Consider the following 26,430-nt stretch of genomic DNA (forward strand, 5'->3'; position numbering starts at 1 on the left):
AGCTTCCTTTCAATCCTATTTGCAGAAGCTGTCTAGCGGAAGGTGTGAAGGAAATTCTTTTCCACTATTTATGTGAATGCACAGGACTAGCTAGGGCACGACTGCGTTCCTTCGGTAAGCCTTTCTAACCGCAAATTAATGAGATCTCAGACATCGCGATAAAGGATTTGCTGCTATACTTGGACCTCACAAAATGGATCTGACTTGGAAACAAAAAAAAAAAAAACAAAAAACATCATCTTCACACGAGATAGTGGTAGTAAAACGGTGCTGGTCGCTAATTAGGATTAGGATTCAGTAGAAATATTCAACAACAACAAAAACAACAACACTCTCAAATGCATTGTCTCCGCTCAGCAGGCCAGCATTTCGTATAATTAATAAACCAGCCCCGATTCCTTCAAAGAATAAAAAAGATGTCTTGGCTACAAACGACCATAAGGAACACTTCTCTTATCTCTTGAATGGTAAAAGCTGTAAAATACGCGGATAACACGATTAGACGGCGAAGAAATGGATATCCAACTATTGGTCTCGGGCAAATTGTACGATAGTACGGATAAAGCCCCACGAAACATCAACCGTTAGACCAATGTTTCAGCGAAGGCTTCACCAAGGATGGTTTGAAAAGGAACCCATAGCGTAAGGATAAGTTCCAGTGCGACAGCCACCCCACCTACCTACCTAACTTGCAGCATCACAACGATTGCTGAGCAATGGAATTTATAAATACTTGTTTTCAAAATTTATTTTTAAAAATGCTATACTTACATCTGGCACAAATGGCGGTTTCACCATGCCTGCCTCCAGCCGTTTCCAGTTGATGCAATTAAAGAAAGTATGTAATTTCACCTCACGCGCACCATAGCGACCATTCCGACAACCTAGTCGTACTTTTATCGATTTAGCGAGCAATTGTTGGCATAATGATTTAGCCTCATCATTAAATTTGCTAGAATACTTTTCGGGATCCTCCTAAAAGGGAAAAAGAAAATAAAACAAAAAAATAATTGGAGTAGAAACGACTTCGTCGTGAGCCAGTATTCACATTTTTTATTTATTCGCTAAAATTCGACTCGATTAAAATTCTAGCGCAAATTCAGCCTACATTTATAGAAATTATATTTTTGCGTTCCCACTCACCTTCACACGTCGATCGACCTCTTCACGTTTCACCTTTTCTTTGCGCATACGGAATGGCGCCTGCCCCTCGATCATCTCGTACAATAAACAACCGAAACTGAACCAGTCCGGTGAGAATGAGTATTTTTCATTGTCAATTACTTCCGGAGCCATGTATCCTATGTTTTGGAGTGAGAGTAGATGATTGCGTTAAACAAAGTTTTCATGAAATTCTTACACAGAAAGTACAACTGTTTGCGAACACTCACCCACTGTACCAACACGCCCGCGCACCATTTCACCTTCCGGAATTTCAACGGCTAAACCTAAATCTGATATTCGCACATGCCCATGATCGTCTAGTAATATGTTTTCTGGTTTACAATCTCGATAAACAATACCCTGTTGGTGTAGATGCTCCAGCCCGCACACCACTTCGGCCGCATAGAAACGGGCGCGCACCATTTCGAAGCCCGGATCGCCGCCCATATTATAGATGTGGAATTTTAAGTCACCGCCTGTAGGAGAAAAAAAAAACGCAATATAAAATTTAAAAAGGTAAGAAGAAAATACAATAGAATGGAAATAAAAAATGCTTAAGAAAGCATTATGAAAAAAAAGGATTTTTAAGAATGCCAAATAACTTAATAATATTAAAAATAGGTGGGTTAATGGAAAGTGATACGAATAACACAGCCACACCTCTCCAAACGACAACCTTCACCCACTGTCCTAGGCTTGTTGTTGTGAACTTGGTACCACCTCTGTTTGCTAACGAGGCTCTGTCGACCGAGTCAAGGCGGCATAACCTTTCCATCAGCGAGGAAGAAATTCCCACGCCTTACTCATCTTACACTTATGGCTTACTGAAACCGAGAGGCCCTCTTTTTGGCCTATCTAAAGGGTGATTAAATTTCAAGGGCCGATGTTGAATGTGAACCACACCTAAACGTCAAGTTTTTTTCTGCATTCCATTTGACATTTTTCAATTTCAGACTAACTTAATTTGAATCATGGAAAGATACACAATTGAGCAACGCGTTAAAGTGGTGGCAGGACATGGCGACAGTGAATGACCAATTTTCGAAGAAAATCATCTTCAGTGATGATGCACATTTTCACCTCAGTGGATTCGACATAAGCAGAATTGTCGCATTTGGGCGAATGATAATCCAAGAGTGATTGCCGAAAAACCAATGCACCCACAAAGAGTGACTGTTTGGTGCGGTTTATGGGCTGGCGGCATCATTGGGCCGTATTTTTTCCAAAATGAGGCCGGTCAGGCAGTTACTGTGAATAGTGTTCGCTATCGTGAGATGATAACGAACTTTTTATGGCCCGAATTGAAAGATATGGATGTGGACGATTCAACAGGACGGTGCCACTTGTCACACAGCTAACGAAACAATGGCTCTTTTGCGCGAAAAATTCGATGGCCGAATAATCTCACGTCGCGGCGATGTCAATTGGTCGCCAAGATCATGTGATTTGACGCCGTTGGACTTCTTTCTTTGGGGCTATTTGAAAGAAAAGGTGTACGTCAATAAGCCAGCAACAATTCAAGAGCTTAAGGATGAGATAATTCGGCACATTAACGGCATAGAACCTCAATTATGCCTCAGCGTCATCGAAAATTTAGACCATCGAATGGAGGTGTGCCGCCGAGGCCGTGGCGGCCATTTGGCCGATATTTTGTTCCATACGTAATTGAGCCATACCAATATTATCACAATAAAGAGAAATGACAATCATTTCCTAAAAAAATTGTATTTTATTCAAAATCAACACGGGCCTTTGAAACTTAACCACCCTTTATATACATATGCCTTATGCAATATAATAATACTTGCAGAAAACAACAGAAGTTATAGAGCAAAATCAAAGTCAGATTCTGACTATGGATAATTATCATCATACACTTCTTATGAGAAGTTTTTCAAGAGAAAAATGTCTTTTGGGGTTACCCATTTTCTATTGCGGGGTTGACCGTTTTAACGTCAGTTCAAGGAAAAAACTTTCACGGGTATGCGCAAAACAACTCATTAAAATTTCATTGCCATCAGACGGACGACATAGTAATGCAAACGCGCCAAGAAATTAAATGTTTGTATTTACAAGTATATTTAGGAAGAAAATAAATATTTGGCAATTCAGTAATTGCCCACATTCATATTCATATTTTTACGACAACTTCAATGCGAGTAAAAACAGCCTTACGAAATAAAGCAACCGCCCCAACCATTTAATCAAAAGAATGCTTGAGAAATGACAGCAAAATAAATGTCAAGGGCAGAACGAAAATTGGCAAAAGTAGCTTGCACCTTCCCCTCCCGCACTCATTTGGGTGGTACTCTGTAGCTGTGCCAGCTATTACGTGACGGTGACATAAAATTATTGTTACTACACGCCTATTAGATTAAGTGGGACGAATATGAATAGAGCAATAAAAAATGCATAAATATAACACAAATATTCGTTGAGGAACATAAACCACAAGAAAAGTTTTAAATTAAGATACAAATAAAGTTTAGTAAAAATTATTATATTAGAAACATTTTAAGCGGTCAAAATAAATGGTAGTACGAGAATGGGTCAAGAACGCCGATGCAAATTGGAGCAAAATAAAAAAAAAAGAATGCTATCTTTAGCATGAACAAGTTCAATATCAAAATAGTCCTCCACAAGTCCTCCACATCTTTCAGGGCCAGCAAAAGCATGCTCTCGAAAAAGGCATTTGCTTTGTTGATGACCTCTTTATTCATGTCAAAATCTCTTACCGTCGAGAAGTTTGTTTATAATAGGAAATAGTATAAGTGGCCGCCGTAGCCATATAGATTTAAGCGTGACCACCATTCGGAATTCAGAGAGAGAACGTAGGTTTGAATCGCAGTAAAACACCAAAATGAAGAAACATTTTTTTCTCATAGCGGTCGCCACTCGGCAGGTAATGGTAAACTTCTGGTTATAATTCTGTCATGAAAAAGCTATTCATTAAAAACCCATCTGGGGTTCGCAGGCGGCGTGATACTATAGGTCCCTCCGTTTGTGAATCAACAACGATCAAGGGCTCACCACAAATTGGAAGAGGAGCTCGGACAAGTACACAATAGAGAAGGTAAGGGACAAGTGTGCTTATATAGTTAAATTACTTTATCTTATTACAATATTTTTAATATTTTTCCTGCTATTAGGTATGGGAATGTGTTTTCCCCCTCGTAAAAGGGCTGTCGCTGCTGATATAATACTATTTTTGTGTTTGCTCTAGTAATATACTGGTGATTTGAAGGTGTATATATGAGGTCTCGATCGCAGTAGTTGACATTCGTTTGAAGCGTAAAGATCCTTTTTTATCTGACATCAAAAATGACTACGTTCGTGCCGAAAAAATAGCATTTGCGGGCAGTCATGCTTCATTATTACCTTTTAAAGAAAAGTGCAGCTGAAAAGTGTCGTACAAGTATATTGATCAATATTTACGGTGATCTCGCTCCATCAAATACAACTTGTAAAGAATGGTTTCGACGCTTCCAAATTGGCAATTTCGAGGTGAGTGCTAAAGATCGCGAAGGGGCACCGTTTCGAAATTCGAAGATGCTCAACTACAACAATTATTGGATGAAGACGCATGTCAAACCCTTGATAATATGTCTAAAGAATTGGATGTTGACAGATGAACCGTCGTTAAACGTTTGCACGCGATGGAAATGGTCCAGAATGCAGGTAACAACTGGGTGCCACATCAATTGAAGGAGAGGGATATCGAGAAACGTTTGGTGACGTGTGAGATGCTTCTTGAACGGCAGAAAAGAAAAGGTTATCTGTATCGCATAGTCACTGGCGATGACAAATGGATCTATGATCATAACTTTAAGCGTCGAAAATGTTGAGGGCTGCCAGGTGAACCAGGTTCATCGACAGCGAGAAAAAATATTCATGCTTCAAAAGTTATGTTGTGCACCTGGTGGGATCAGAAGGGTGTCATCTATTATGAACTCCATCTTTACTATTGTGAACCGTCATTGGCGATCGTTACCGAGCTCTCAAACAAAAGCGGCCGGAATGGGACGGTAGACATGACAAACTGATTTTCCTGCATGACAACGCCAAATCGATGCAAAAATATTTAGAAGTACTGAATTGGGAAATCTTGCCCCAGCCGCCGTATTCCGCAGATATTGCACCTTCGGATTACCATCTGTTCCGATCAATGCAATCAGCCCTTATTGGAGAGCGCTTCACTTCTAACGAGAGCATCGCAAACTGGCTCAATGAATGGAAGGAAGCCTCCTCGTCAGAGGAATCCGTATGCTGCCTGAATGATGGAATAAAGTTGTAGCCTCCAATGGCACATACTTCCCAAAATATAAATTTTTTATTTAATTGTTAAAATAATTCGTAAATTTGAAAGAACGGAAACTTATTCCCATACCCAATAAAAACCTCACAAAACAAAGATTCAGACTTTGTACGAAATTCACTAAAATTTAATACCATAAATTGAAAAGAAAAAAAAGATTGTCATCAAACTTTTCAACTTTTGATTTTTTTCAGAATTTTTGGAAAACTTCTGGGTATGCAGTTTTATGGTCCATTTATTTTTGGTAATTTAAGTTTGAAATCGCTCAAAAATCGAACTGGTTTTTGACAAGTTTGCTTGCGTATTGAGAATTATCTGACGAACTACTAACCTCTGGACATACACCCAAATGGTTAGACCAATCATACTGTATGGGGCACTAATATGGTGTAGCAAATCTATCCAACAAACAGCGATAACCAAACTGGGAAAAGTACAAAGGCTTGCTTGCCTATGCTTCACAGGGGCTATGAGAACTACCCCAACAGCTGGCATGGAAGCACTCCTTAATCTCCCACCACTTCATATAGCAATCCAAGAGGAAGCAGCTACGCAAGCACTCGTGCTACACATGAAAGGAAATTTCAAATTAGGCAATCTCACCGGTCACCTAAATATCTTAAATAAAGTCAAAAACACCATAAGCATGGCTCAAGTCTCAGACCATATTGACCCAACCCTCTGTATCACAAAAGGATACACAGTCACCATTCCTGAGAGGATCGAGTGGAAAACAAACCCAAAATGGATGAATGATGATTCACAAAAATGGTACACTGATGGATCACAAACACCTTATGGTGTAGGAGAAGGAGTAGTGGGGCCCAGAATCCACAAATCATTCACTCTCACCAGGGACACCACCATCTTCCAAGTGGAATTATACGCAATAATGGAAGCAGCAAACATCATGCAACGTAGAAACCACAAGAGAGTAAAGATCAAAATACTCTCGGACAGCCAATCAGCTCTAAAAGCTTTAGATAGCTATACCTACAACACAAAACCCTCTTAGAATGCCACAAGGCACTCAATAACCTGGCATCCAAAAACAATGTTTCATTAATTTGGGTACCGGGACATGAGGGATATGACGGCAACGAAAAGGCAGATTTTCAAGCCAAAAAGGGGGCAGATGAAAACTTCATCGGACCTAGTCCCATGTTCGGATTCAACAAAAACAGCCTGAAACAAAAAGTAAAATACTGGGCCAAAACTCTATTAAATCAGCATTGGAACAACGTAGGGGGTCCTAGACACTCCAAAAAGTTCCTAAGTTTCAACGCTAAAAGAGCTAACATGGCCCTCACGTTAAACAAAAAGAGCATTCGCACTCTCACAGGCGCCCTCACGGGTCACTTCACCTGCAACAAACACTTACATAAATTAGGCATAACTAACACCAGCACCTGCAGATTTCGCTGCAAAGATGAGGAGTCTATAGAACATCTCATTATCGAATGTCCGGGGTTGACGCATAGAAGGAAAAGGTTTTTAAACAAGTTCATGCTTACAGATGAAGACCTTCAATCACTCCCTCAGAAGGAGCTGGTACAATTCATAAGCATACTTAACAGTCAATAGACAGCATAGGGTGCACAATAGATCAATACGGTCGCAGTGCTAAACGGCCATACCTTAACCCATTACAACCATTAACCAACCATTATCTGACGAACTTATCAGAATTTAGCGCCCTTTCTGTTGAACGATGCTGCTTGACAAGCAAAATGTAGAATGAAAAGTGGCAACGCCTTCTGTTGAACAGCCAACCACTTGTTGAACAACCCACGGAGCGCTTTAAAATTTATTTTTAAACTTTATATTTGCTTTATTTTTTACTGAACTTGTTGGGTGTACACTAAATTCTTCTTGTAATCTATTTTCTTTATCTGATATTTATATTACTGTACATAGAATTTCAGTATTAAAATTAAAATAAAAATAAAAATAAAAACTTAATACTGCAAATAAAATAAGAGATTCTCTTTCTCCCATCAATTCCACTCACCATTCATTATCGTTAGCACAAGGCAGAGCGCATCTTTGGTCTCGTACGCATATGCCAAATTAACAACGAAGCGGGAATTAATTTTCTGCAAAATCTGTTTCTCTATAAGCACCATCGATTCGCCCTTGCGCTTTTTTATGCGCTTCTTTTCCAGTTTTTTGCAAGCGTACATTTTGCCAGTGGCACGTACCTGAAAAAATGGGAAAAACGTAAAGGTGCATGAATGAGTAAATAAAGTGCGCACGTAAAAAGTAGAATACAAGCAGCCATACAGTTATAAGTGCGCTATATGGTATTGGGGATGTACATTTTTGCGATTTTTACCATCTCGAGATTTTCGGGATTTCATTTATATAAGCTTGGGATCACGTGTTTAGTCTTGCGATTTAGATTTTTTTTTACTTGAAAAAAGTGACACCAATATTATTTGAGAAGCTTTCCTGCCATATACCTACATAATAAATAAATCGATTTTGAAAATATTTTTTTATGTAACGTGAAAATTATAATATCATTAGCGATAAAACAAAGGACATAGTTGAATTGATATGTATTTAATAATACTTCAGCGCGTATATCTGGCATGGTAAAGAAACTTAAGATGCGTCTAATAAGGCTATTGTGTTAAGCAAATTAGTGTAACTTTTTACAATAAAGGAGGCTTTATTTTATGTGGAAAAGAAAACCACAACAAAAACGCTCAAATACTAGGTTGTTCAATAAGTTTTGCGGTTCGATAAGAGAAGGACTAATGACTTTCGACCCGCAAATATCAGCGGAAATTCTTCAGCCCCATCTCACCGCCGTCTGGAGCAATGAAAAGCTGCCTCCGTCCTGGACAAAAGGCATCATAGTGAAGCTGCCCAAGAAAGGCGACCTGCGGCAACTCGCGAGGAATAACCCTACTTAACACCATCTACAAAATTGTAGCCGTGATCATACAAAGCAGGCTCAAAGATATCGAACGCTTCTTAAGAGACGATCAAGCTGGTTTTCGCCCTCACCAAAGCTGTGTTGACCAAGCCAACACACTTCGTATGATAGTACAGGGTGGCTGATGAATTTTGCTACATTAAGAAACTCAAATAACTTTTTGTTAGTGTATGGAATTCATTTATTTTTTTTTTCAAGTTGAAGGTCATTAAATTTTATTAAATGTAGCTTAACTAGTTTTAAAAATAATTGAATTTAAATGCCCCCATGCTCGTTGACACAAGTGCGTCATCTTAGTAAAAAGTTGTTCATTGCTGCTTTGAGAGTTGCGACAGGAATAGCCGCAATTGTTGCCCGAATGGATTGTTTTAGTTCATCCAAATTTGTTGGCTTTGTTTTACAAACTTCTTGTTTACATAAACCCCACAAGAAAAAGTCAGGTGCAGTAAGGTCAGGCGACCTGGGGGGCCAACGAAATTCGGAGTTTCTTGAAATCAGTTTATTGGGAAATTTTCGTCGCAACTCTGTCATAACAGTCTGGGCTATGTGAGACGTTGCCCCATCTTGTTGAAACCACACAGAGTTGAAAGGAATTCTCTTTCGGCGTAGTTCTGGATAGAAAAATTCTTTCAGCATTTTCAAATAACGGTCTCCAGTAACCGTAACGGTGTGACCATTTTCTTCAAAAAAATAAGGCCCGACAATACAGCGTGAAGAAACCGCACACCACACTGTCACGCGAAGAGGATGCAATTCCGTCTCGTGGAGTATCTGTGGGTTAGAAGTACTCCATATTCGACAATTTTGTTTGTTCACATTGCCGTTTAAATCGAAATGGGCCTCATCAGACATGAAAAGGCAGTTTAACATGTTTTGGTCTTCTTCCACCATTTGCAGGATCTTCTGGCAAAATTCCAAGCGAATCGGCAAGTCTGCTGCATTCAGTTTGTTAACCATTTGAATTTTGTAGGGAAATAAGTCTAAATCTTTGTGCATTATTGTTTGCAAAGACTGTCGGCTGACACCGAGTTGAGCAGATAAGCTTCTTGTTGAAACCCTTGGATTGCTTTGCATAGTTGCAGCTACAGCAGCGACCGTTTCCTCCGTCCGAACTGGTGGGTTTCGATGATAAGGCCTTCTTGCGACTGTTCCTTGCTCAGCAAAATTATTCACCAGTCTCATTATGGTCCATCTGCTCGGGGGATCGCCGCCAAACATCCGCCTGTACTCTCTCTGTACCAAAACTACGGACTCCAGTGCGTGATAGCGGCGGACTATCCAAATTCTTGTTTGCGTGTCCCAGTTATCCATTTTAATAAATTTTAAAGATCAATCTGCAAATTAAAACAAAAATGGAACAGATAACTTAAAAAGAAAAAAGTTATTCAATTTTTTTTTGGTAGCGGCTTCCATCAGCCACCCTGTAGAACAATCAGTTGAGTGGCGCTCCCCGTTCTACGGGTTGCCAATATTTGACGGACCCATCTGGCAACCCTGTATCTCTTGACAGAGACGTCAGATCGCTTAATGACATACCGCGTTGAAAGAGTCAGTCCAAGCAGTCCATGGAACAGTACCCGCCACGCGAGCGCTCCCAAATTGTTGAAATTTACATTCAACAAAAGAAGTCAATTGTGAAAACTCAACGTGCGTATAAAAAATTAAATAATGTGAAAAGTGTGCCTTCTAAGAACACCATTAAACGTTTCTACGAAAGGTTTTCGACTGGTGATGCTCCTTCTAATCCAAAGAGGCCTAATCAAAACCGACGAAGGCGTCGCCAAGGACATCCCAAAATCGCCGTTCTCAGCAGTTGAGCATTGCTCGGACACTTTACAACGAATTATCCGCTTTGATTTGTATTTATTCCCGTATAAGATTCAATTGACGCGAAGATTGTTGCCTGTGGACAAGCCTCGTCGATTGGAATGGGCCCAAAGAGTCATCGAAATCCGTCGGGTCCGTCGAATATGGGCAAACCTGTACATGCTGTTCGTAGACTTTAAGAAGGCGTTCGATGCTATCAAACGAGACGCAATATAGCTGGCACTGAGTAGAAAGGGAGTTACCGCCAAGATAATCCGGCTCATCAAAGCACTCTACGAGAACTCCGAATTCGCAGTGCTTCACAAAGGCGCTATCAGCGATCCACTCACTACCAACGTGGGCGTAAGCAAGGTTGTCCCCTGTCGCCCCTTCTCTTCGCGATCATCCTTGATGACGTCATGAGCCAACTGATCTTGCGGCAAAAAGGCATCGTATGGAGTTTCACCAGAAATCTTGAGGACCTGGACTTCGCCGATGACATCTGCCTCCTCTCTTACAAACTCTCTGACATGCAAGCAAAGGCGGACAAACTAGTCGCGCGGGCACGCACTGTCCGACTGGAGGTCAGCATCGCCAAGGCCATGGAGTTAATCACAATAATGCAAGGCAGATATTGGTTGACGGATGCTCTGTGGAATTCGTTGAAAGCTTCTGCTACCTCGGCTGCATCATCACGGCAGATGGTGGAGCAGATGAAGATGTCAACTGCAAGCTAAACAAAGCAAAGGCGGCATTCGGGCGAATGCATACAGTATGGGGGAGTTCGCTAAAGAGACTAAAGAGTGCTGTTTGGTTTTTCGGCTCGGAAACGAGTTTGAGCCCAGAAGTCGGCCAAGAAGGTGTTAACATCAGTTTTGAGGGATGCGAAAGTGATTTACTTTGTGGATTACTTGCAGTCTGTCTGTAACCTTTTAGACCAGCTGAAGGAAAAAATTCGTAAAAAAATACCAGTTTGCGAAAGAAAAAACTTCTGTTTCATCAGGCCAATGCACCGTGTCACAAGAGCATTTCAACGATGGCTAAAATCCATGAATAAAAGTTCGAAATGTTGGAGTATACACCGAATCCCCAGATTTGGCCCCTAGCGACTTCCATTTGTTTCCAGACTTAAAAAGATGAGGTCATTACAGCTGTGGAAACGTACTTTGCCGCACTTCCAGATTGTCACTTCAGGGAGGGAATTCATAAACTGGAATCTCATTGCAACAGGAGCATTTATGTTCAGGAAGACTGTACTCAGTAATAAAATGTACTTCAAATCATTCAATTGTATTTTTCTTATCGAACTGTAAAACTTATTGAACAACCTAGTATATCCATATTTGCTAAAAAGTCAATGTTGCTTTTTTTTGAATTTTTCCGCCTCCACTTTTAACACATTGTAAATAATTAAAAATCCCGAAAATTTCGATACTCGAAAAATCCCGATCCCGGTATTTCGGGATTGTCATTCCTCCTATGTATGTGTGCACTTATGCATGTACGTGTGCTCTATTCTATATCTATTGTAAAACATGTGCGCTGCGCCATAAAAAATGTGTTGCAAGCAACTATTTCTGGATATGCATACATTTGCATATTTTACACTTTTCCCGGTTTATTGTATGCTTTGCTGTATGTACTTACTCGTATATGTATGTATGTGTGTTTAGTGTGTGTTTATTTACATACCTGACATGCACAGACCTCGCCGAAACCACCTTTGCCCAGTACGCGATACATGCGAAACGTTTTGTAGGTGATGGGTTGCGCCTCGAGCCATTTCCATTGCAAATATCTGTGTTGCGAAAGGTGAAAACGGATTATTTTAAAATGGAATCGTGCCATAATGCCTGCTGGCAACACAGTATTCTTATTGTATATGTGAAAGTAAATATTTTAGCTAATCAAATGTGAAACGACTCAAATAAATAAATACGCCAAAAGAGACACAACTTAAAAATAGAGTAACTCAGTTACAAATTTTAGCAGAATTTTTTAACCCAAAACCGAATAGATTTTTTTTCTTACTAGTACTTATAGCAAAATGCAGCATGAATGGTAAAATTGGAAAAATGCGAAAAATTTTTAATTGTGTGACTCTTGAAGGATTCTTCAAATATTTTTTATTAATCTTCGTATTTTTTCTTTGGTGAGCTCAAAGCCGGTTTAACAATAAAACAACAAATTAAATTCTCCTTCTTCTTCATCTTTATTGCAGGGCGGGTCCTTTTTTTCCAACGCAAAAAATTACAATGTATTATCGTTTTTTTTTTAATTTTATTATCACATCATTCCGGTCGGGATCTAGATGCACAATTCTCCTGCCAACGCTTTGGTGTTCTTCCTGGAGGTCGTGGTATTTTAGGTTGACCTTTAATCACAATCTTTGCCAACCGATCGTCCCCCATTCTCTTTACATGCTGGCTCCGTTCTCTTCTTCTGATGCGACTTCATTTTACCACGCCAGTGATTTCGCACATCTTTCAAATTTTCTCGTTTCGTTTAAGATCGCAAATTGTGTGGGCAGCTATTGCTCGTAGCGTTTGACGGTGGATATTATTTGCTCTGTTGTAAAGGCTTTTTCAATACGGCCGGGTATGCATGCAGAATGTCAATCGTGGCGTTTGCTGTGTGGCACGTAGCGCCCTCCTGCTGGAACCACATCTCGTCTAGGTCCATATGGTTCAATATGGGCCATAAGAAATTGGAAGGGCCACCACGTCTACCGAAAAATGGGCGCAATGCGCGCAACGTTTGCGTTAATGAACACTCATTTTGATAATAAAGTTTTATCATTTGAACGTGCTGTTCAATCGTGTAACTTGCCATGATGATTTGGCATAAACAACTGAATAATAAACAAAAGATTTGACAGATGTCACCAAAGCAAAATGGCTGCCACAGGGCGCCAAAATCGACCCGCGCCAATTGAAAAACCCTTTAGTTGTATCCGTTCGAGTTTCAATTCCGTTGGTCATAATTGGCCTTACTCATGCCTCATATAAAGGGTAGTTAAATTTCAATGGCCGATGTTGAATGTGAACCACACCTAAACGTCAAGTTTTTTTCGGCATTTCATTTGACATTTTCATTTTCAGACTAACTTAATTTGAACCATGAAAAGATACAAAATCGAGCAACGCGTTAAAGTTATTCAGGCTTATTATGAAAACGGGCGTTCAAATCAAAATGCATTTCGCGCACTTCGTGTAGAAAATCATCTTCAGTGATGAGGCACATTTTCACCTCAGTGTATTCGTCAATAAGCAGAATTGCCGCATTTGGGCGAAAGATAATCCAAGAGTGATTGCCGAAAAACCAATACACCCACAAAGAGTGACTGTTTGGTGCGGTTTATGGGCCGGCGGCATTATTGGGCCGTATTTTTTCCAAAATGAGGCCGGTCAGGCAGTTACTGTGAATAGTGTTCGCTATCGTGAGATGATAAGGAACTTTTTATGGCCCGAATTGGAAGATATGGATGTGGACGATATGTGGTTTCAACAGGACGGTGCCACTTGTCACACAGCTAACGAAACAATGGCTCTTTTGCGCGAAAAATTTGATGGCCGAATAATCTCACGTCGCGGCGATGTCAATTGGCCGCCAAGATCATTGTTATCAGGGTTATTTGAAAGAAAAGGTGTACGTCGATAAGACAGCAACAATTCAAGAGCTAAAGGATGAGATAATTCGGCACATTAAAGGCATAGAACCTCAATTATGCCTCAGCGTTCTCGGAAATTTGGACTATCGGATGGAGGTGTGAGAGAAATGACAATAATTTCCTAAAAAATTGAATTTTATTCAAAATCAACACCGGCCCTTGAAACTTAACCCCTCTTATATAGTCGAACTTATCCCTTGATGATCATTGATTTGTTTTCCCATGTAATATCGCGTAAACACCCGGATATCCGTGCGGTTTTTTCGGATTGATTTTGCATTTCATTAATGTCCTTTTTTGAAGATGTTATTTTTGCGGCCAGGTAATTGAATTCTATGACCTGCTCAATGCTTTTGCGACATACGGCTAACTTGCATCTTAATGGGTCCTTTAATGTGTATGCATATTTGCATGTTGTATTTTTGTGTGTGAAAATAATACAAAATTAAGAAAATATAAAATATAAAATTAAGAATCGATTTACTTTTGCTCGATATGACCACCTTTTGCCTTGAAGATGGCCTTGAGATGGTTCAGAAATTAGTCGCAAGTTGTCCGAATGTGACTTGTAGATATTTTTGCCCACTCGCGGAGAAAGCTAGCGTAACTTAATGGATTGGCGTGATTACTACCGGGCCGGGTTGGGTTTCGAACCCAATGTGAATGTGGACATGAAACATCAAAGGACAGAAAAAGCTTTTTCTAATAGCGTTCGCCCCTTGGGCAGGCAATGGTAATCCACCTAATGTATTCCACCACCACCTAATGTGTGCCATGAAAAAGTTTCTTATAAAAACCACTTGCCGACATATAACTGTAGGTTCCTCCATTTGTGGAAAAATATCAAGACGCATGCCACAAATTGAAGGAGGAGTGCAGCCAAATTACCAACAAAGGATATACGAGGGTAGTTTGAAAAGTTCGTGCAAAAATAAAAACTACCAAATTGTTTGGGGTAAACCTTTTTTATTTTTCGACATAGTCTTCTTTCAGGCTTTTACACTTCATCCAACGCTCTTCTATATTAGTTTGTTGATCCCTTCCGAATCTGAAAAATAGCCATTCGTTTCTGCAATAACCTTGCTCGTTTGAATAAAATCTTTTTCTCGACAGCCATTTCTTCAAATTTTGGAACGAGTAGTAGTCCGAGGGATCTAAGAGAGCCTCTTTGGAAAATATGGGAAATGCGAAACGAGTTTGAAACCTATTTCCATTAATTTTGCGACCACATCTGCTGGGACGTGAGCTGGTGCATTGTACTGAAGGAAAAGGACAATCACTCGACTTCCTCGATACAAACGAATGCCAAACACAAAAAAATAAACCGGTCTGGCTAAAACTTGTTGTGTGTTCTTCCAAGAGATGCTACTAACTAAATATAACTTCGTTACACGCCAGTAGTGCCAGCTCTCTGACTTGTCACGGATTTTTCAAACGACGTTCGTAAGCATCTTTTTGCCTCGCTTTCCACTTACTTGAGAAACTATAACTCTTCTTTTCGTTTGTTTTGTGTCTGTGTTGGCCTCACGACCATGATATTGTTGTATTCTATAATTCTATCTACTCTAACATTGTCACACCCTGCAAACAGGTGGCTTTTGCTGCAATATAAGTGGCGAGCGAAGTGATTCCGAATTGGTGAAATCGTACTAGTTCCGAACCAGTTGAGGTTTTCCGTGGAGGCATAGTTCAGGATTTCCACACAATTATGCACACAGTTTTTTATTGGGAAACGCCTTTTTACGCAAATTTTTTAGTATTAAATTTATAATTATTATTAAGTTATGCTTCCACACGAATGTGCAAAAATCCGCGTATTTTTTTAAACTCAATTAATTGCTTCCAAATTATTTTTGCATAAATAGCATTTGTGAAAGTTAATTAATTTCATTTCATAGTAATAAATCTGCTACATACACATAGTAGGTATGTATGTGCATTTACACAAAATTCTTGTATAAATTAATTCATATAATTCAAAGAAATAGTTCAAATATTAATATTAATTCGCACACTCACCGATGGAAATACATTGAAGTCTCGAATTCTCGAAATGGTTCGCCTGCCAGAAAGGCCTTCACCGCCGTCACACACGGCTCGAAGAGTTCCTTATTGCCGCTGGTAATTTTGTCTCGCACTCGCGCAATGAGATCATCATTGAGCACATCCAGCACCAATTCGTCGCCAGTAGCATTCAACTTTTTACCACCCGGACTACACAGACAATTGCTCTCTTTAGTAACACTACCAATACCACCACCACCGCCGCCGCCGCCGCCGGTATCATCACCGCCTCCACCTCCACTGCCTTCACCACTTCCACCACCCACAGTATCGCCCGCATCCACACCACTATCGCCACCACCGGAACCGCCGGCATCATTGCATCGCGTTACGCTGCTATCATTCAGCTGTTGCTTTTGCTGCTGCTGCTGCTGTGTGTGATCGTTGCCGTTGTGTTCGTCACCATTGTGATGCTCGTATTTTTTGTGATTGTTGCTGCTGCTGTTATTGGCGGTGGTATTATTGCAATTTTCAGTCTCTGCTGCAGTGTTGTTTTCAATGGTGGAACTGGTAATATTGGCATCGTCATCATCATTCTCATTGGCCGCGCGTATAACATCGCCTATATCGCAAATGCCATTATTCAATGCCGAGGGCGTATCAATGGCCAAAAAGCGTCGACCAATATCGACGGCAATGGCAATACGATTCTCATCGTACTCCACGTCATATCTAAATTTCGTGGAAGTGGAAGATAGCAAAAAGGATATTCTAATAATAGGTATATACATTAAGGCATGACTTTCTACGCAATTCCTACTCACCGCTGCACTTCATCCAGGAACGAAATGTACCGAAAGTAAATTGGCCGCTTGCTTTCACAAAACTGACGAAACAAAATGCGACCGATGGGTTGTTGGTCTATCACGTAACCATAGCTTATATCTGCGGAAAAATAAACAGGAAAATGTTCAATTTAAATACGGCTAAAAATAAATTTGCAGCTAAAGATATTTTCAATCGTAACAGTTCATTGCTTTATTTTGGCTTATTTTTTACTATTTTACTGTATTTTACTAGTCTACATCAACACAATGCCTATTTAAAAAACAAAAGTTTTTTTGAATAATAATTACTTTCGACAAAAATCTATTTCCCAAACTTTATAAAAAATTAGAAAAATTCCACAAACTAATTCCACTCATCTAAATTTCACAACTTTTAATCAGAGTTTTTAGAGAAATTTGGCCCAGATCCCCCTGGTATTTGTATTATGCATCTTGATGTTGTTCCACAAATGAAGGGACCTACAATTTTATTCCACCTCCGAATGGCAGGTGGTTTTATGAGGAGGTTTTTCATGGCAGAAATACATTCGGAGGTTTGCCATTGCCTGCAGAGGGGCGACGGATATTAGAAAAAAATGTTTTTAGCATTTGGTATTTCATACACGAATATTCGAGCCTACGCACTTCCGAATGGTACTCAAGCGCCAACCCATTCGGCTATGGCGGCCGAATTATTTTTTGTCTCATTGAATTTCGTATCAAGTTTGGACCTTTGATTCACAAGGCTTTTGTATTGCAAATAAATTTAAACTAAAAAATTAAATTGAAAATAAATAATCACAAAATTTATAATAACAAAGAGTGAGTGGGTTTTTTGTCGACAGTTTTGTTTATCTCAAATTGTCAAAGTGAAAAGGTTGGATAAGTGGATGTAACGCAAACAGAATGAAAATCAGAGGACAAAAGATTTTGAATGTTAACATGATATTACCTTCTCGTCACAAATCAGATTCATCAGATTTTCTAAATCGAATTGTGATGAGAAATGGTTCCGCAAACGTTAAATTCAAAAAAGTTGAATAGGGACGAATAACCAATACGCTGCTGTTGACTCTTTGTTGGTTTAGCGTAGGTGTAAACCTTTATTATTTACTGCAACCTGGTTCATCGATCTGATTGAAGTAGTTAAATATATAATTGGCGCTTACACCGCTTTGAAGTGTTTGAAGTAGTTAAAGGAAGAAAAACAGCTTAGATTGGTCAAGAAATCGTCCCTATGTTGTTGCATGATAACGCTAGACTATCCTGACAAACCCTGCAATTAATAGCCAAAGTACTCAATAGACATTCATGAATGTCACGACAGTTCATGAATTGGTATTTGATGGAAGAAGTAATACTAGTCAGAGAGTAACTGACGTTGTACCCGATAAAAAATTACAAAAAGAAATATTCCTTTAATACAATAACATAAATAAAAATTCTTCAGACGTTAAGGAATTTTGTCCATTGTGAACTCATAGTTCACTCACTGGTACAACATTGATGTGAGGAAAGAATGTGTCATGGAACAAGGTTATCAAAAATCAAAGAGTATTTTGAGCCAGCTCAAACTTTCACTTTGCTATACCAAAATTTGATGAGATATAAAACTGAGTACATTAGCTTTCTTAGAAACAAATATTCACGAAGTTTCATCATAACAACCAGAACAGTATTCCTGAACTTTATGAACCTTTCTTTTCTTTTTTTGTAATTTATGAACCATTTCTCCTTCCCGAACTGGAGTTTGTTCATCTACTCCATGTGCCAGTTTATTTACCAACTGCCTCCGGAATTCCATAACTGATATTTTTTGGCCGCTTACTTCTTTAAAGAGGAATAGGGAATTGATCGCTGATAATATTACATTATCACATATTTAGAGAGCGGCCGCTTTCTGCCGGCCGAGAGAAAAGGTCAGAAATATCGGCGCTGCGCTCAACGTGTTAGTGAATAGAATGTGTAGATATTTTAATTGCCTCGCACTTCTTAGACCTCTATTTTGAACTAAGTTGGAATCAAATTACTTTTCAGGCTTAACTTTAAGTCAGTCAACCATAGACTTAAGAAGTGAAACATTGACAATGCCAGACTTCACATATTCCCTCAGATATTGCCATATCTCAAAATTTAAGTGTCAACCCTTGTATTTTGTTAAATGAATTAAAGAATGAACGCATCATCACTTACCTAATTTGTCTTTGAGGTGTATACACTGCGATATGTGTGGGAATTGTAGTATTTTGCGCCATTTCTTGCTTTTGCCTTTGTTACTGTCGGAGCCACCTGAAATGCAATGGGGAAAGCAAAAATTTAGAAATCTATAAATTTGATATTTAAATAATATATAGCAAACATGTACATATATGAGTGTATAAAGGTAAGTATGTAAGGGTTGTAATACAGAATGATACATTGGGTCTACACAACAGTTGTTAGACCAATTCTCCCCTGTGGTATTGTAGTATGGCGCAACACCCTTGAGAATCGTGTAAACATCAAAAGGGTTGACAAGGTTCAAAGACCTGCATCTGTTCTTGTAACCGGGGCAATGTTAACCACACCATTGAAAGCATTATAGGCGATATTAAACTCCCTTCCAGTAGATCCGCAGGCAAAATATAATATATCGCTAGCAGTGCGACATTAAGGTTGAATACCTTAAGTAAGTGGCCAGACATGGACTACGGCCACGGTAAGGTACTAACTGGTGTTTTCGAGCTTCGCAGACTGGTGTACTATGGAATCTCGGCTACAATTGACATTAAAATGTTTACAGGAGGGTCGTAAGAAAAAAATGGGAACGGAATGATGTAAGACAGAGCGAGCCCATCCATGCATACACAGATGGCTCAAAGCTCGAGGGCAGGGTGGGCGGAGGTGTACCTATATTCCGAACTTGTGGGATCTCCTTCAGTTTTCGGCTCCCCGACTACTGTAGTGTCTTTCAGGCTGAACTCAATAATGAAAGCCGTGATACCCGGAGATGATATCTACATTTTCACTGATAACCATAAAGCCCCTCACAAAGCCGTCAACAACCATTAAGGTAGACAAGAAATGCCGCACATCTCTTAACGAGATAACTAAGTTCTATCAGTCAAAGGTAATATGAGTTCCTAGTCATTGCGACTTTGAAGAAAACTGCAGACCCAATGAGTACGTTGTGTGATGAGTACACATACAATGACATGTAAGCTACTTATCTTTTAGGAAATCGTAAGAGCAGCGGATCAAAGATGACCTATTGTCACTACCTGCAGAATCGTCCGACAATTCTGACCGACTTTCAATGCTAAACGCACAGACTTTCTGCTAAGCCAAAATAAACACAATCTTAACACAATGGTTTCCGTTATAACGGAGCACTGCATAATAGGTAGGTGGGCCCAGAGGATGGGCGTGCAAGCACCTGACTTCTGCAGAAGTTGACTAAATAAAAAAGAGGTGTTCTGCTCCATGCAGACGTAGGTTTACCATTTTAGGCAGGCAAGGTTCTAATGAATTGAAGAAGAAGGATCTTCTAAAATTTTTGTATGGCAAAAACTTGTTTTCGGAGGACAAGTTCCCCATGCGACATCACAATGGGCTATGAGCCTGAGGGTGTCCCACGGGAAAACCGCTTCTACCTAATCTAAATATGATATATAAAGGGTTTTCCAATAACATGTGTTATTGGTGAATAGATTGCGCTATCGAGAGTTGATTCACGATTTTTTATGGCCGGAATTGGATGGTATTGATCTGAACAACGTTTTTTTTTTAACAAGACGGCACTACGTGCCACACAAGCAACGAAACCATTGATCTTTTACGGGAAAAGTTACCTGAGCGTGTTATCTCTCGAAGAGGTGATCAAAATTGCCCACCGAGATCTTGTGATTTAACACCTTGTGACTTTTTTCTTTGGGGCCATGTGAAAGAGAAGGTCTACGCAAACAGCCCAGGGTTAGTTCAAGACCTCAAAGATGGAATTCGTGAGGCTATCGAGGACATAGGGCAGCCACTTTGCAATTCGGTTATGGAAAATTTCATGAAAAAGCCCTGTAAGCGTGGTCGTGGTGGTCATTTGCCTGATGTTATTTTCCACTATTAACGGCATACCTTCTTCTCTCTCCTCTTTATAATGAAATAAACATCCGATCATTCATATTAAAAAATAACATTTTTCTTTGAATATCAAAATAACGCCTCTTAAGGAGACAGATAGCTGTAAAATTTCGAAGATTTTTGTTTTCATAAAATGTGAATATAATCCTTTAAGAATATGTCAAAAAAATTTTAGAACGTAAATTTAAGTATTTCTTATATTATAGATGGTCAACCGTGACGACTCTATTCTTTGCATTCGAGCGCTGGGAGAGGTATAGTTACGTTGCCAACTTTAGAACGTGTTTCTTCAAAACTATATTCTTCGAATTGGCATACACGATAACTCGAAAAGTTATTGACCGATCTCCCTGAAATTTTGCACACATCTTTTTATGATATTACTCTCTATGTGTTTGAAGTTTTCGAAAATTTTTCGAAAAAATAATTTTTCGAAGCAAAAATAGTAGGAAAATTTGCCCCAAAATTAATTTTTTTTAAGTATTTTATTCCGTGATTTTTTTTCCATTTATTGTTAATTCATGTAGAAATTATGACATTAATAAAAAAAAAAAGTTGGTTTTTGTATTCAAGTCACTGGCGCCGATGCTACAATGCCAGCCGATTGAGAAGCCCCGCTGCGACCTTCCTGGAAGAATTGAGTGTACATCCGCCATTTTAAATGATTGAAATAAATAAAAAAAATTGTATATTATTTTAATGTATAAATAAACTGTATGCCAATTTTGAAAAAAATATATTGACTTCTTCATTTTAAATAATTTTACTGAAAATCAGGGAAAATATGGCCATTTACAGGTATCTGTCCCCTTAAAAAACCCTATAGCTAAAACTGTAAACAACTGTCGGTATGTGAGCTAACACATCAAAGCAAAAGAAAAAAATCGAAAATCGAATGACCGTAGCCCGCGAAATTTGAAGAGTCACCTTACTTTTCGAAGTCACCTCGTATGTGTGTGTATGTAGAAAATATACAATACCAAGAACGGCACTGGCGCTTACTTCGGTTGAAGCGGCCACTTCTAACGGCTATGCCAATGCCTTAAAGCAGTGCAGAAGTCGCAAACGAAATGTGCCAGCTCCTTAAGGACGATGTATAACTGCTGGCAGTGAAAATAAATACGAATGTCTACGACATACTTTAAATTTTAAAATATTTTTTCTGAGTATTTCCACGCGCTTGTCTGAACAAACACTTAGCACAGATGCGAACATAGAAAAATATGTGCAAAAAAGAAGAAAACAAATCATGGCTTAGGGCATGAAAATGGCATGCACATACAGGCGTAGCAATTCACATAAGTGTACTTATACACAAGTATATGTATGCACGCGCCCTAAGGCGCGTAACATTTTTTTCAATATACTTCCTACCAAATTCAGAAATCTTAAATAAAATTTCTAGAAAAAAGTCCAAAGTTTCATAAAGGAAGTCAAGTCAAAAAGTTCTTAAAGAAAGTTATCTTTAATTAATACGAAGTTAATATGAAAATTAGTTATTACTAAGGTATTATGAATATTATTTTCTTTATTACAAACTTGTACTCGGGAACTTTTTGATGCAAAGAACTTAATTTTGATATCCATTTTCTACTTGAAGAACCGAAAGTTGGTGCTGTAAAGCAAATCAGATGTAATTTTTTCTGCCTTCGGAAGTGTAAACAGAATACAAACAAAATAAAATTTAATACCCTATGATCTGAAAGTACCGGGATGTTTAAATAAAACAAAACAGAGTTAAATTTCAGGCAAATTTAATTTATCTCCTTCAAAATATGACTCGTCTGAAGCAACACACATGTGCCAACGTTTACCTCAGTGCTCCATGCACCCCTAGCAGGCCGACGAAGGGATGGCCTTCAGCTCCCTCGTCGCAATCTCTTTGATATCCTCTACGGATTGAAATTTTCTTCCACGAAGTGGTAACTTCAACTTGGGAAACAAAAAGAAGTCGCACGGGGCCTTATCAGGTGAATATGGTGCTTGCACGATGGTATTTACTTGGTGTTTGGTCAAATAATCCTGCACACTTTGAGTTCGATACGATGGGGCGTTATCATCATGCAAAATCCAAGAATTGTTTGGCCGCATTTCCGACCGGGCAGGCAGACGCTAACGATCCGATGGCGCTAAAAAGTGACAGATGTGTGTCTTACAGTCCTATCAACATAAGAAAAAATATGGACCGGTTGCCACGTGCGCGGTACGTTTAAATTAAACATTCCCGGTACTTTCTGATCATAGGGTATTAACAAATTGGACAGCGATAAAACAGTTTGGCAGCGCCACCATCGAGAGCTTTGCCTCGCGATAAATCAAGCTCAACTCGGGTCATTTGCTGATTGCCTATCGAAATAGGATAATCAACAAAGAGAAGAATTTCGTCAATTGAATGATTGTTTTTTTCTTTTTGACAGCACTCAGTCAACATTAAGTCCATTGTATTGTGCTCGGGTTCAATGTTTAATTTTCTTTAAATCTAGAAGACCCCCAAATAAATCTGAGTAGATCTTGTGTTGCCAAGGAGCCAAGGTGGTCGCTTCTTAACATATCAGTACCAAAGACCTCTAACCTGATTCGCGTGAAGGTTGAGCAGGCGCACAGAAAGTGGTCCACCATGTCATCCCCCTCTTCACATGCTGGGCAGAGTGTACTGTCTTAGATGCCTACCTTTTACATGTGCTCCATGGCCGTAGAAAAATACCCGTCATCAGTCGAACCACCTGTCTACATACCCTTCTGCTTATTGACAGGAGTATCTGTGACAGCCGGCCGGACATGACAAGTAACATCAATTTTGCCCATCTTCAGCCTCTCTCAGCCTGCCAGCTCGCTTGTGGGTTGAAGCAACTCGTTTGCTAACCGTGGCTTTGATGGCTGCAGAAAGGAGCGGCAGGATGGGCTTTGGGCAAAAGAAGTTGACCTCAGAACCCATCCTAGCTAAAGAGTCAGAGTTCTCGTTACCCGCGAGACCCACCTGTCCCGGGACCTATGTTAGCATCAGGCTATTATGTCTACCGACATAGTTCGGCCTGTATTTAAGGGACTCAACTACACTTGAAGTGGTTGGAGGGCTGTCGAAGGCAATGAGCGCAGCTTTGCTGTCGCTGCAGACACATAAAGATCTGCCTCTCCATCTGTTTTCCACAACAAATTTCATTGCCTCTTGAACGGCATACACTTCCGCTTGAAACACAGATACGTACATTCCAAAAGCAAAGTGTAGTTTTACCCTGTTGGATTCCACGTAGACACCAAAGCCGGAACCATGCTCGGCCTTGGAGCCATCTGTGGAAAAGAGAAAACAGTGCTTACCGGGCTCATTTTAAGAGTTGGCCTACAATTCAGTTTCTGGGAGCATTACCCTGTATCTCTTTTCAAGTACGACTTCTGGTGCCATGGAGTCAAGGGGCATGGAGAGAAACGTTGGTTCGAAGTCTGTCCCTTCTCTGTTGTCCAATGCCGGATAGGGGCCGTACCAATTCCCATCGTGTTTGAGTCTGCAGATGACCTTCAAAGCCTCCCTTGAGGGCTGAAAACATCAAGTGGTGGTAGACTAACCGAACGCTTGCTAATGGGACAAACTTGTGAACGGAAGCCGTAAAAAGCATTCAGAAGAAACGTATGAATAGCGCAACAGCAAAACTAAGAAGCCAAAGTACGATTTTTTAACCTGCGAAAAAATTACTTATGGAATAAATATAAAACTTCGTAAATTTCGTATCCAATTGTTTGTTTATGCTGGCTTCAAAAATGTTAGTTGTCCGCTAACAATAGTAAAGTATATATTTGTCGGATTCGATAATAAGTTAAGAGTATTGGAAGCTCGGTATTCGAAGCAGCTTACCGGAAAAACTAAGACTTTTCTGGCCAGACTTTTGCACCTTTGGCCGTGAATTTAACATATTTCTACTATAGCTAACGACTTGAGCTTCCAGGTAGCTTCCAAAACCTTAATTTTCTAACGATTTATGGATATAACGTTAAAAGCATCCTCGAACAGGACGAAAAAAGGCCAGATCTGGGTGCCCAATGGAAGTAGTAACCAACCAAATTCAATTCAAATCTGCTGCTGTCGCCGAATTCTCCGTATCTGGTGACTCGAAATCTGCATCTCAAATGCGAATCTACTCAATAGATGTAAACGAGGGCCGATAGATATTGAGATTCGGGAAAGAAAATGGCGCTGGATAGTGCACACTCTGCGTAAACCAGCGCACGAAGTCAGCAGAGCTGCCTTAGACTGGCAACCATAGCGAGCGCGAAATAGAGGACGTCATAGAAGGGGTCATTGCGAGGTAGCTCACAGCGTAGATAACCTTGGTGGTATAAAGGAAAACCTGACATGGGCTAGGGCAGACTTGAAAACCGGCATCAGTGTATATCATTTGTTCTAGCAAAATGCGCCCAGTGATCGGCGCGATAGCAATGAATGATCATTAGAATCTGTTTTTATTGCCTTGTTCACTCCTCTCGAGCGCATAGGGCCCCGACAAGACTTGTCTTGCGTTGGTTTCGTTAATCTATTTGATTTCTGACAGGGTAGGTGATTAGCCTGCCGCTATAAAAAATAGAAAATAAAAGGCACAAAAAAGATACCTCGGGTTGAAAGTAAGAAATGTACAAGAAGCCAAATAATTTTAAATACTTTGCTCATTGTAAAAAAGTAAACATTAAATCTGTATAAACATAAAATATTTTGATTCGAAAAAAAACGTAAAAATTTTTTTTTTAAATATTGTAAATTTTAATTGTTTTTGATATTTTGCAAGTTTTATTTTCATATATAAAATAATACATACACTTATCCTACAACAAAAATTCCTAAAAAAAAAAATCGAAAAAACCTTTCCATATAAATTAACCCGCCCTAATGTCCATCCATACCATATTTAAGCCGGGGAACATTTGCCAAATTGTGTGTTCTAAAGTAGCGTTTACGAATATGTCTACATATGCGCTGGATGCTGTTATCCGCAATACCAAATAAAGTTGTGTCTTTGTGTGTGCTTCACTGCTGCTGAACTCTGCGCCGATATGTTAATTTGGGGACCTTAAAATGGGTCAATGCACACATTTGTATATCCCAAAAAAAAAGCAAAAAAAAGATATTAACATACGTAGGTATATGTACATACACACACATATATACATACATGTTTGTTTGCATACAACTTAATACTAGCACACATGCCCCTATGAGCCACACGTACGTCGCGACTTGTTAAATATCCCTGCAGCAAAAATTTGGGACATTAGAGTTTGGGATGTTAGAGTGGTTAGAGGCCATTCACTTTCAGTACTCTCGAACGTATGTTTGATATGGAAGATAATTGTCAACATCGCATGCAAAAAAAAAAATAAAAGTGTGAAAAATCAAAACGATTTTTGAGTGACTTCCAACTTGCACTTTGTGAATAATACTGAAATTTAATGAGCTTAAAAATTGAATACACAGAAAGTTTTTAACAATTCTTATAAAAGGGTTTTAAATTTTTTATGCAGGGTTATACAAATCTTCTTTTTTCTTTATATATAAAAATGAATGTTTGTGTGTATGTCATCGATGAACTCAAAAACTACTGGA

General features: G+C 39.4%; 1 protein-coding gene across 1 annotated transcript in view; it reads right to left on the minus strand.

Moving 5' to 3' along the window:
* The window catches only part of LOC128855537 (G protein-coupled receptor kinase 2), a 183,728-nt gene that overhangs the window by 3,378 nt on the left and 153,920 nt on the right, over positions 1-26,430 (minus strand). Inside the window, exons 2-9 of the mRNA XM_054090517.1 lie at positions 18,924-19,019; positions 16,728-16,848; positions 15,919-16,635; positions 11,922-12,027; positions 7,491-7,680; positions 1,392-1,640; positions 1,144-1,301; positions 772-975 (exon numbers count right to left, since the gene is read on the minus strand). Of these exons, the coding sequence (XP_053946492.1) occupies positions 772-975; positions 1,144-1,301; positions 1,392-1,640; positions 7,491-7,680; positions 11,922-12,027; positions 15,919-16,635; positions 16,728-16,848; positions 18,924-19,019 (1,841 nt within the window). The remainder of the gene's footprint in view (positions 1-771; positions 976-1,143; positions 1,302-1,391; positions 1,641-7,490; positions 7,681-11,921; positions 12,028-15,918; positions 16,636-16,727; positions 16,849-18,923; positions 19,020-26,430) is intronic.

The sequence above is a fragment of the Anastrepha ludens genome, chromosome 2 (assembly GCF_028408465.1).
Source record: "Anastrepha ludens isolate Willacy chromosome 2, idAnaLude1.1, whole genome shotgun sequence".
Lineage (NCBI taxonomy): Eukaryota > Metazoa > Arthropoda > Insecta > Diptera > Tephritidae > Anastrepha > Anastrepha ludens.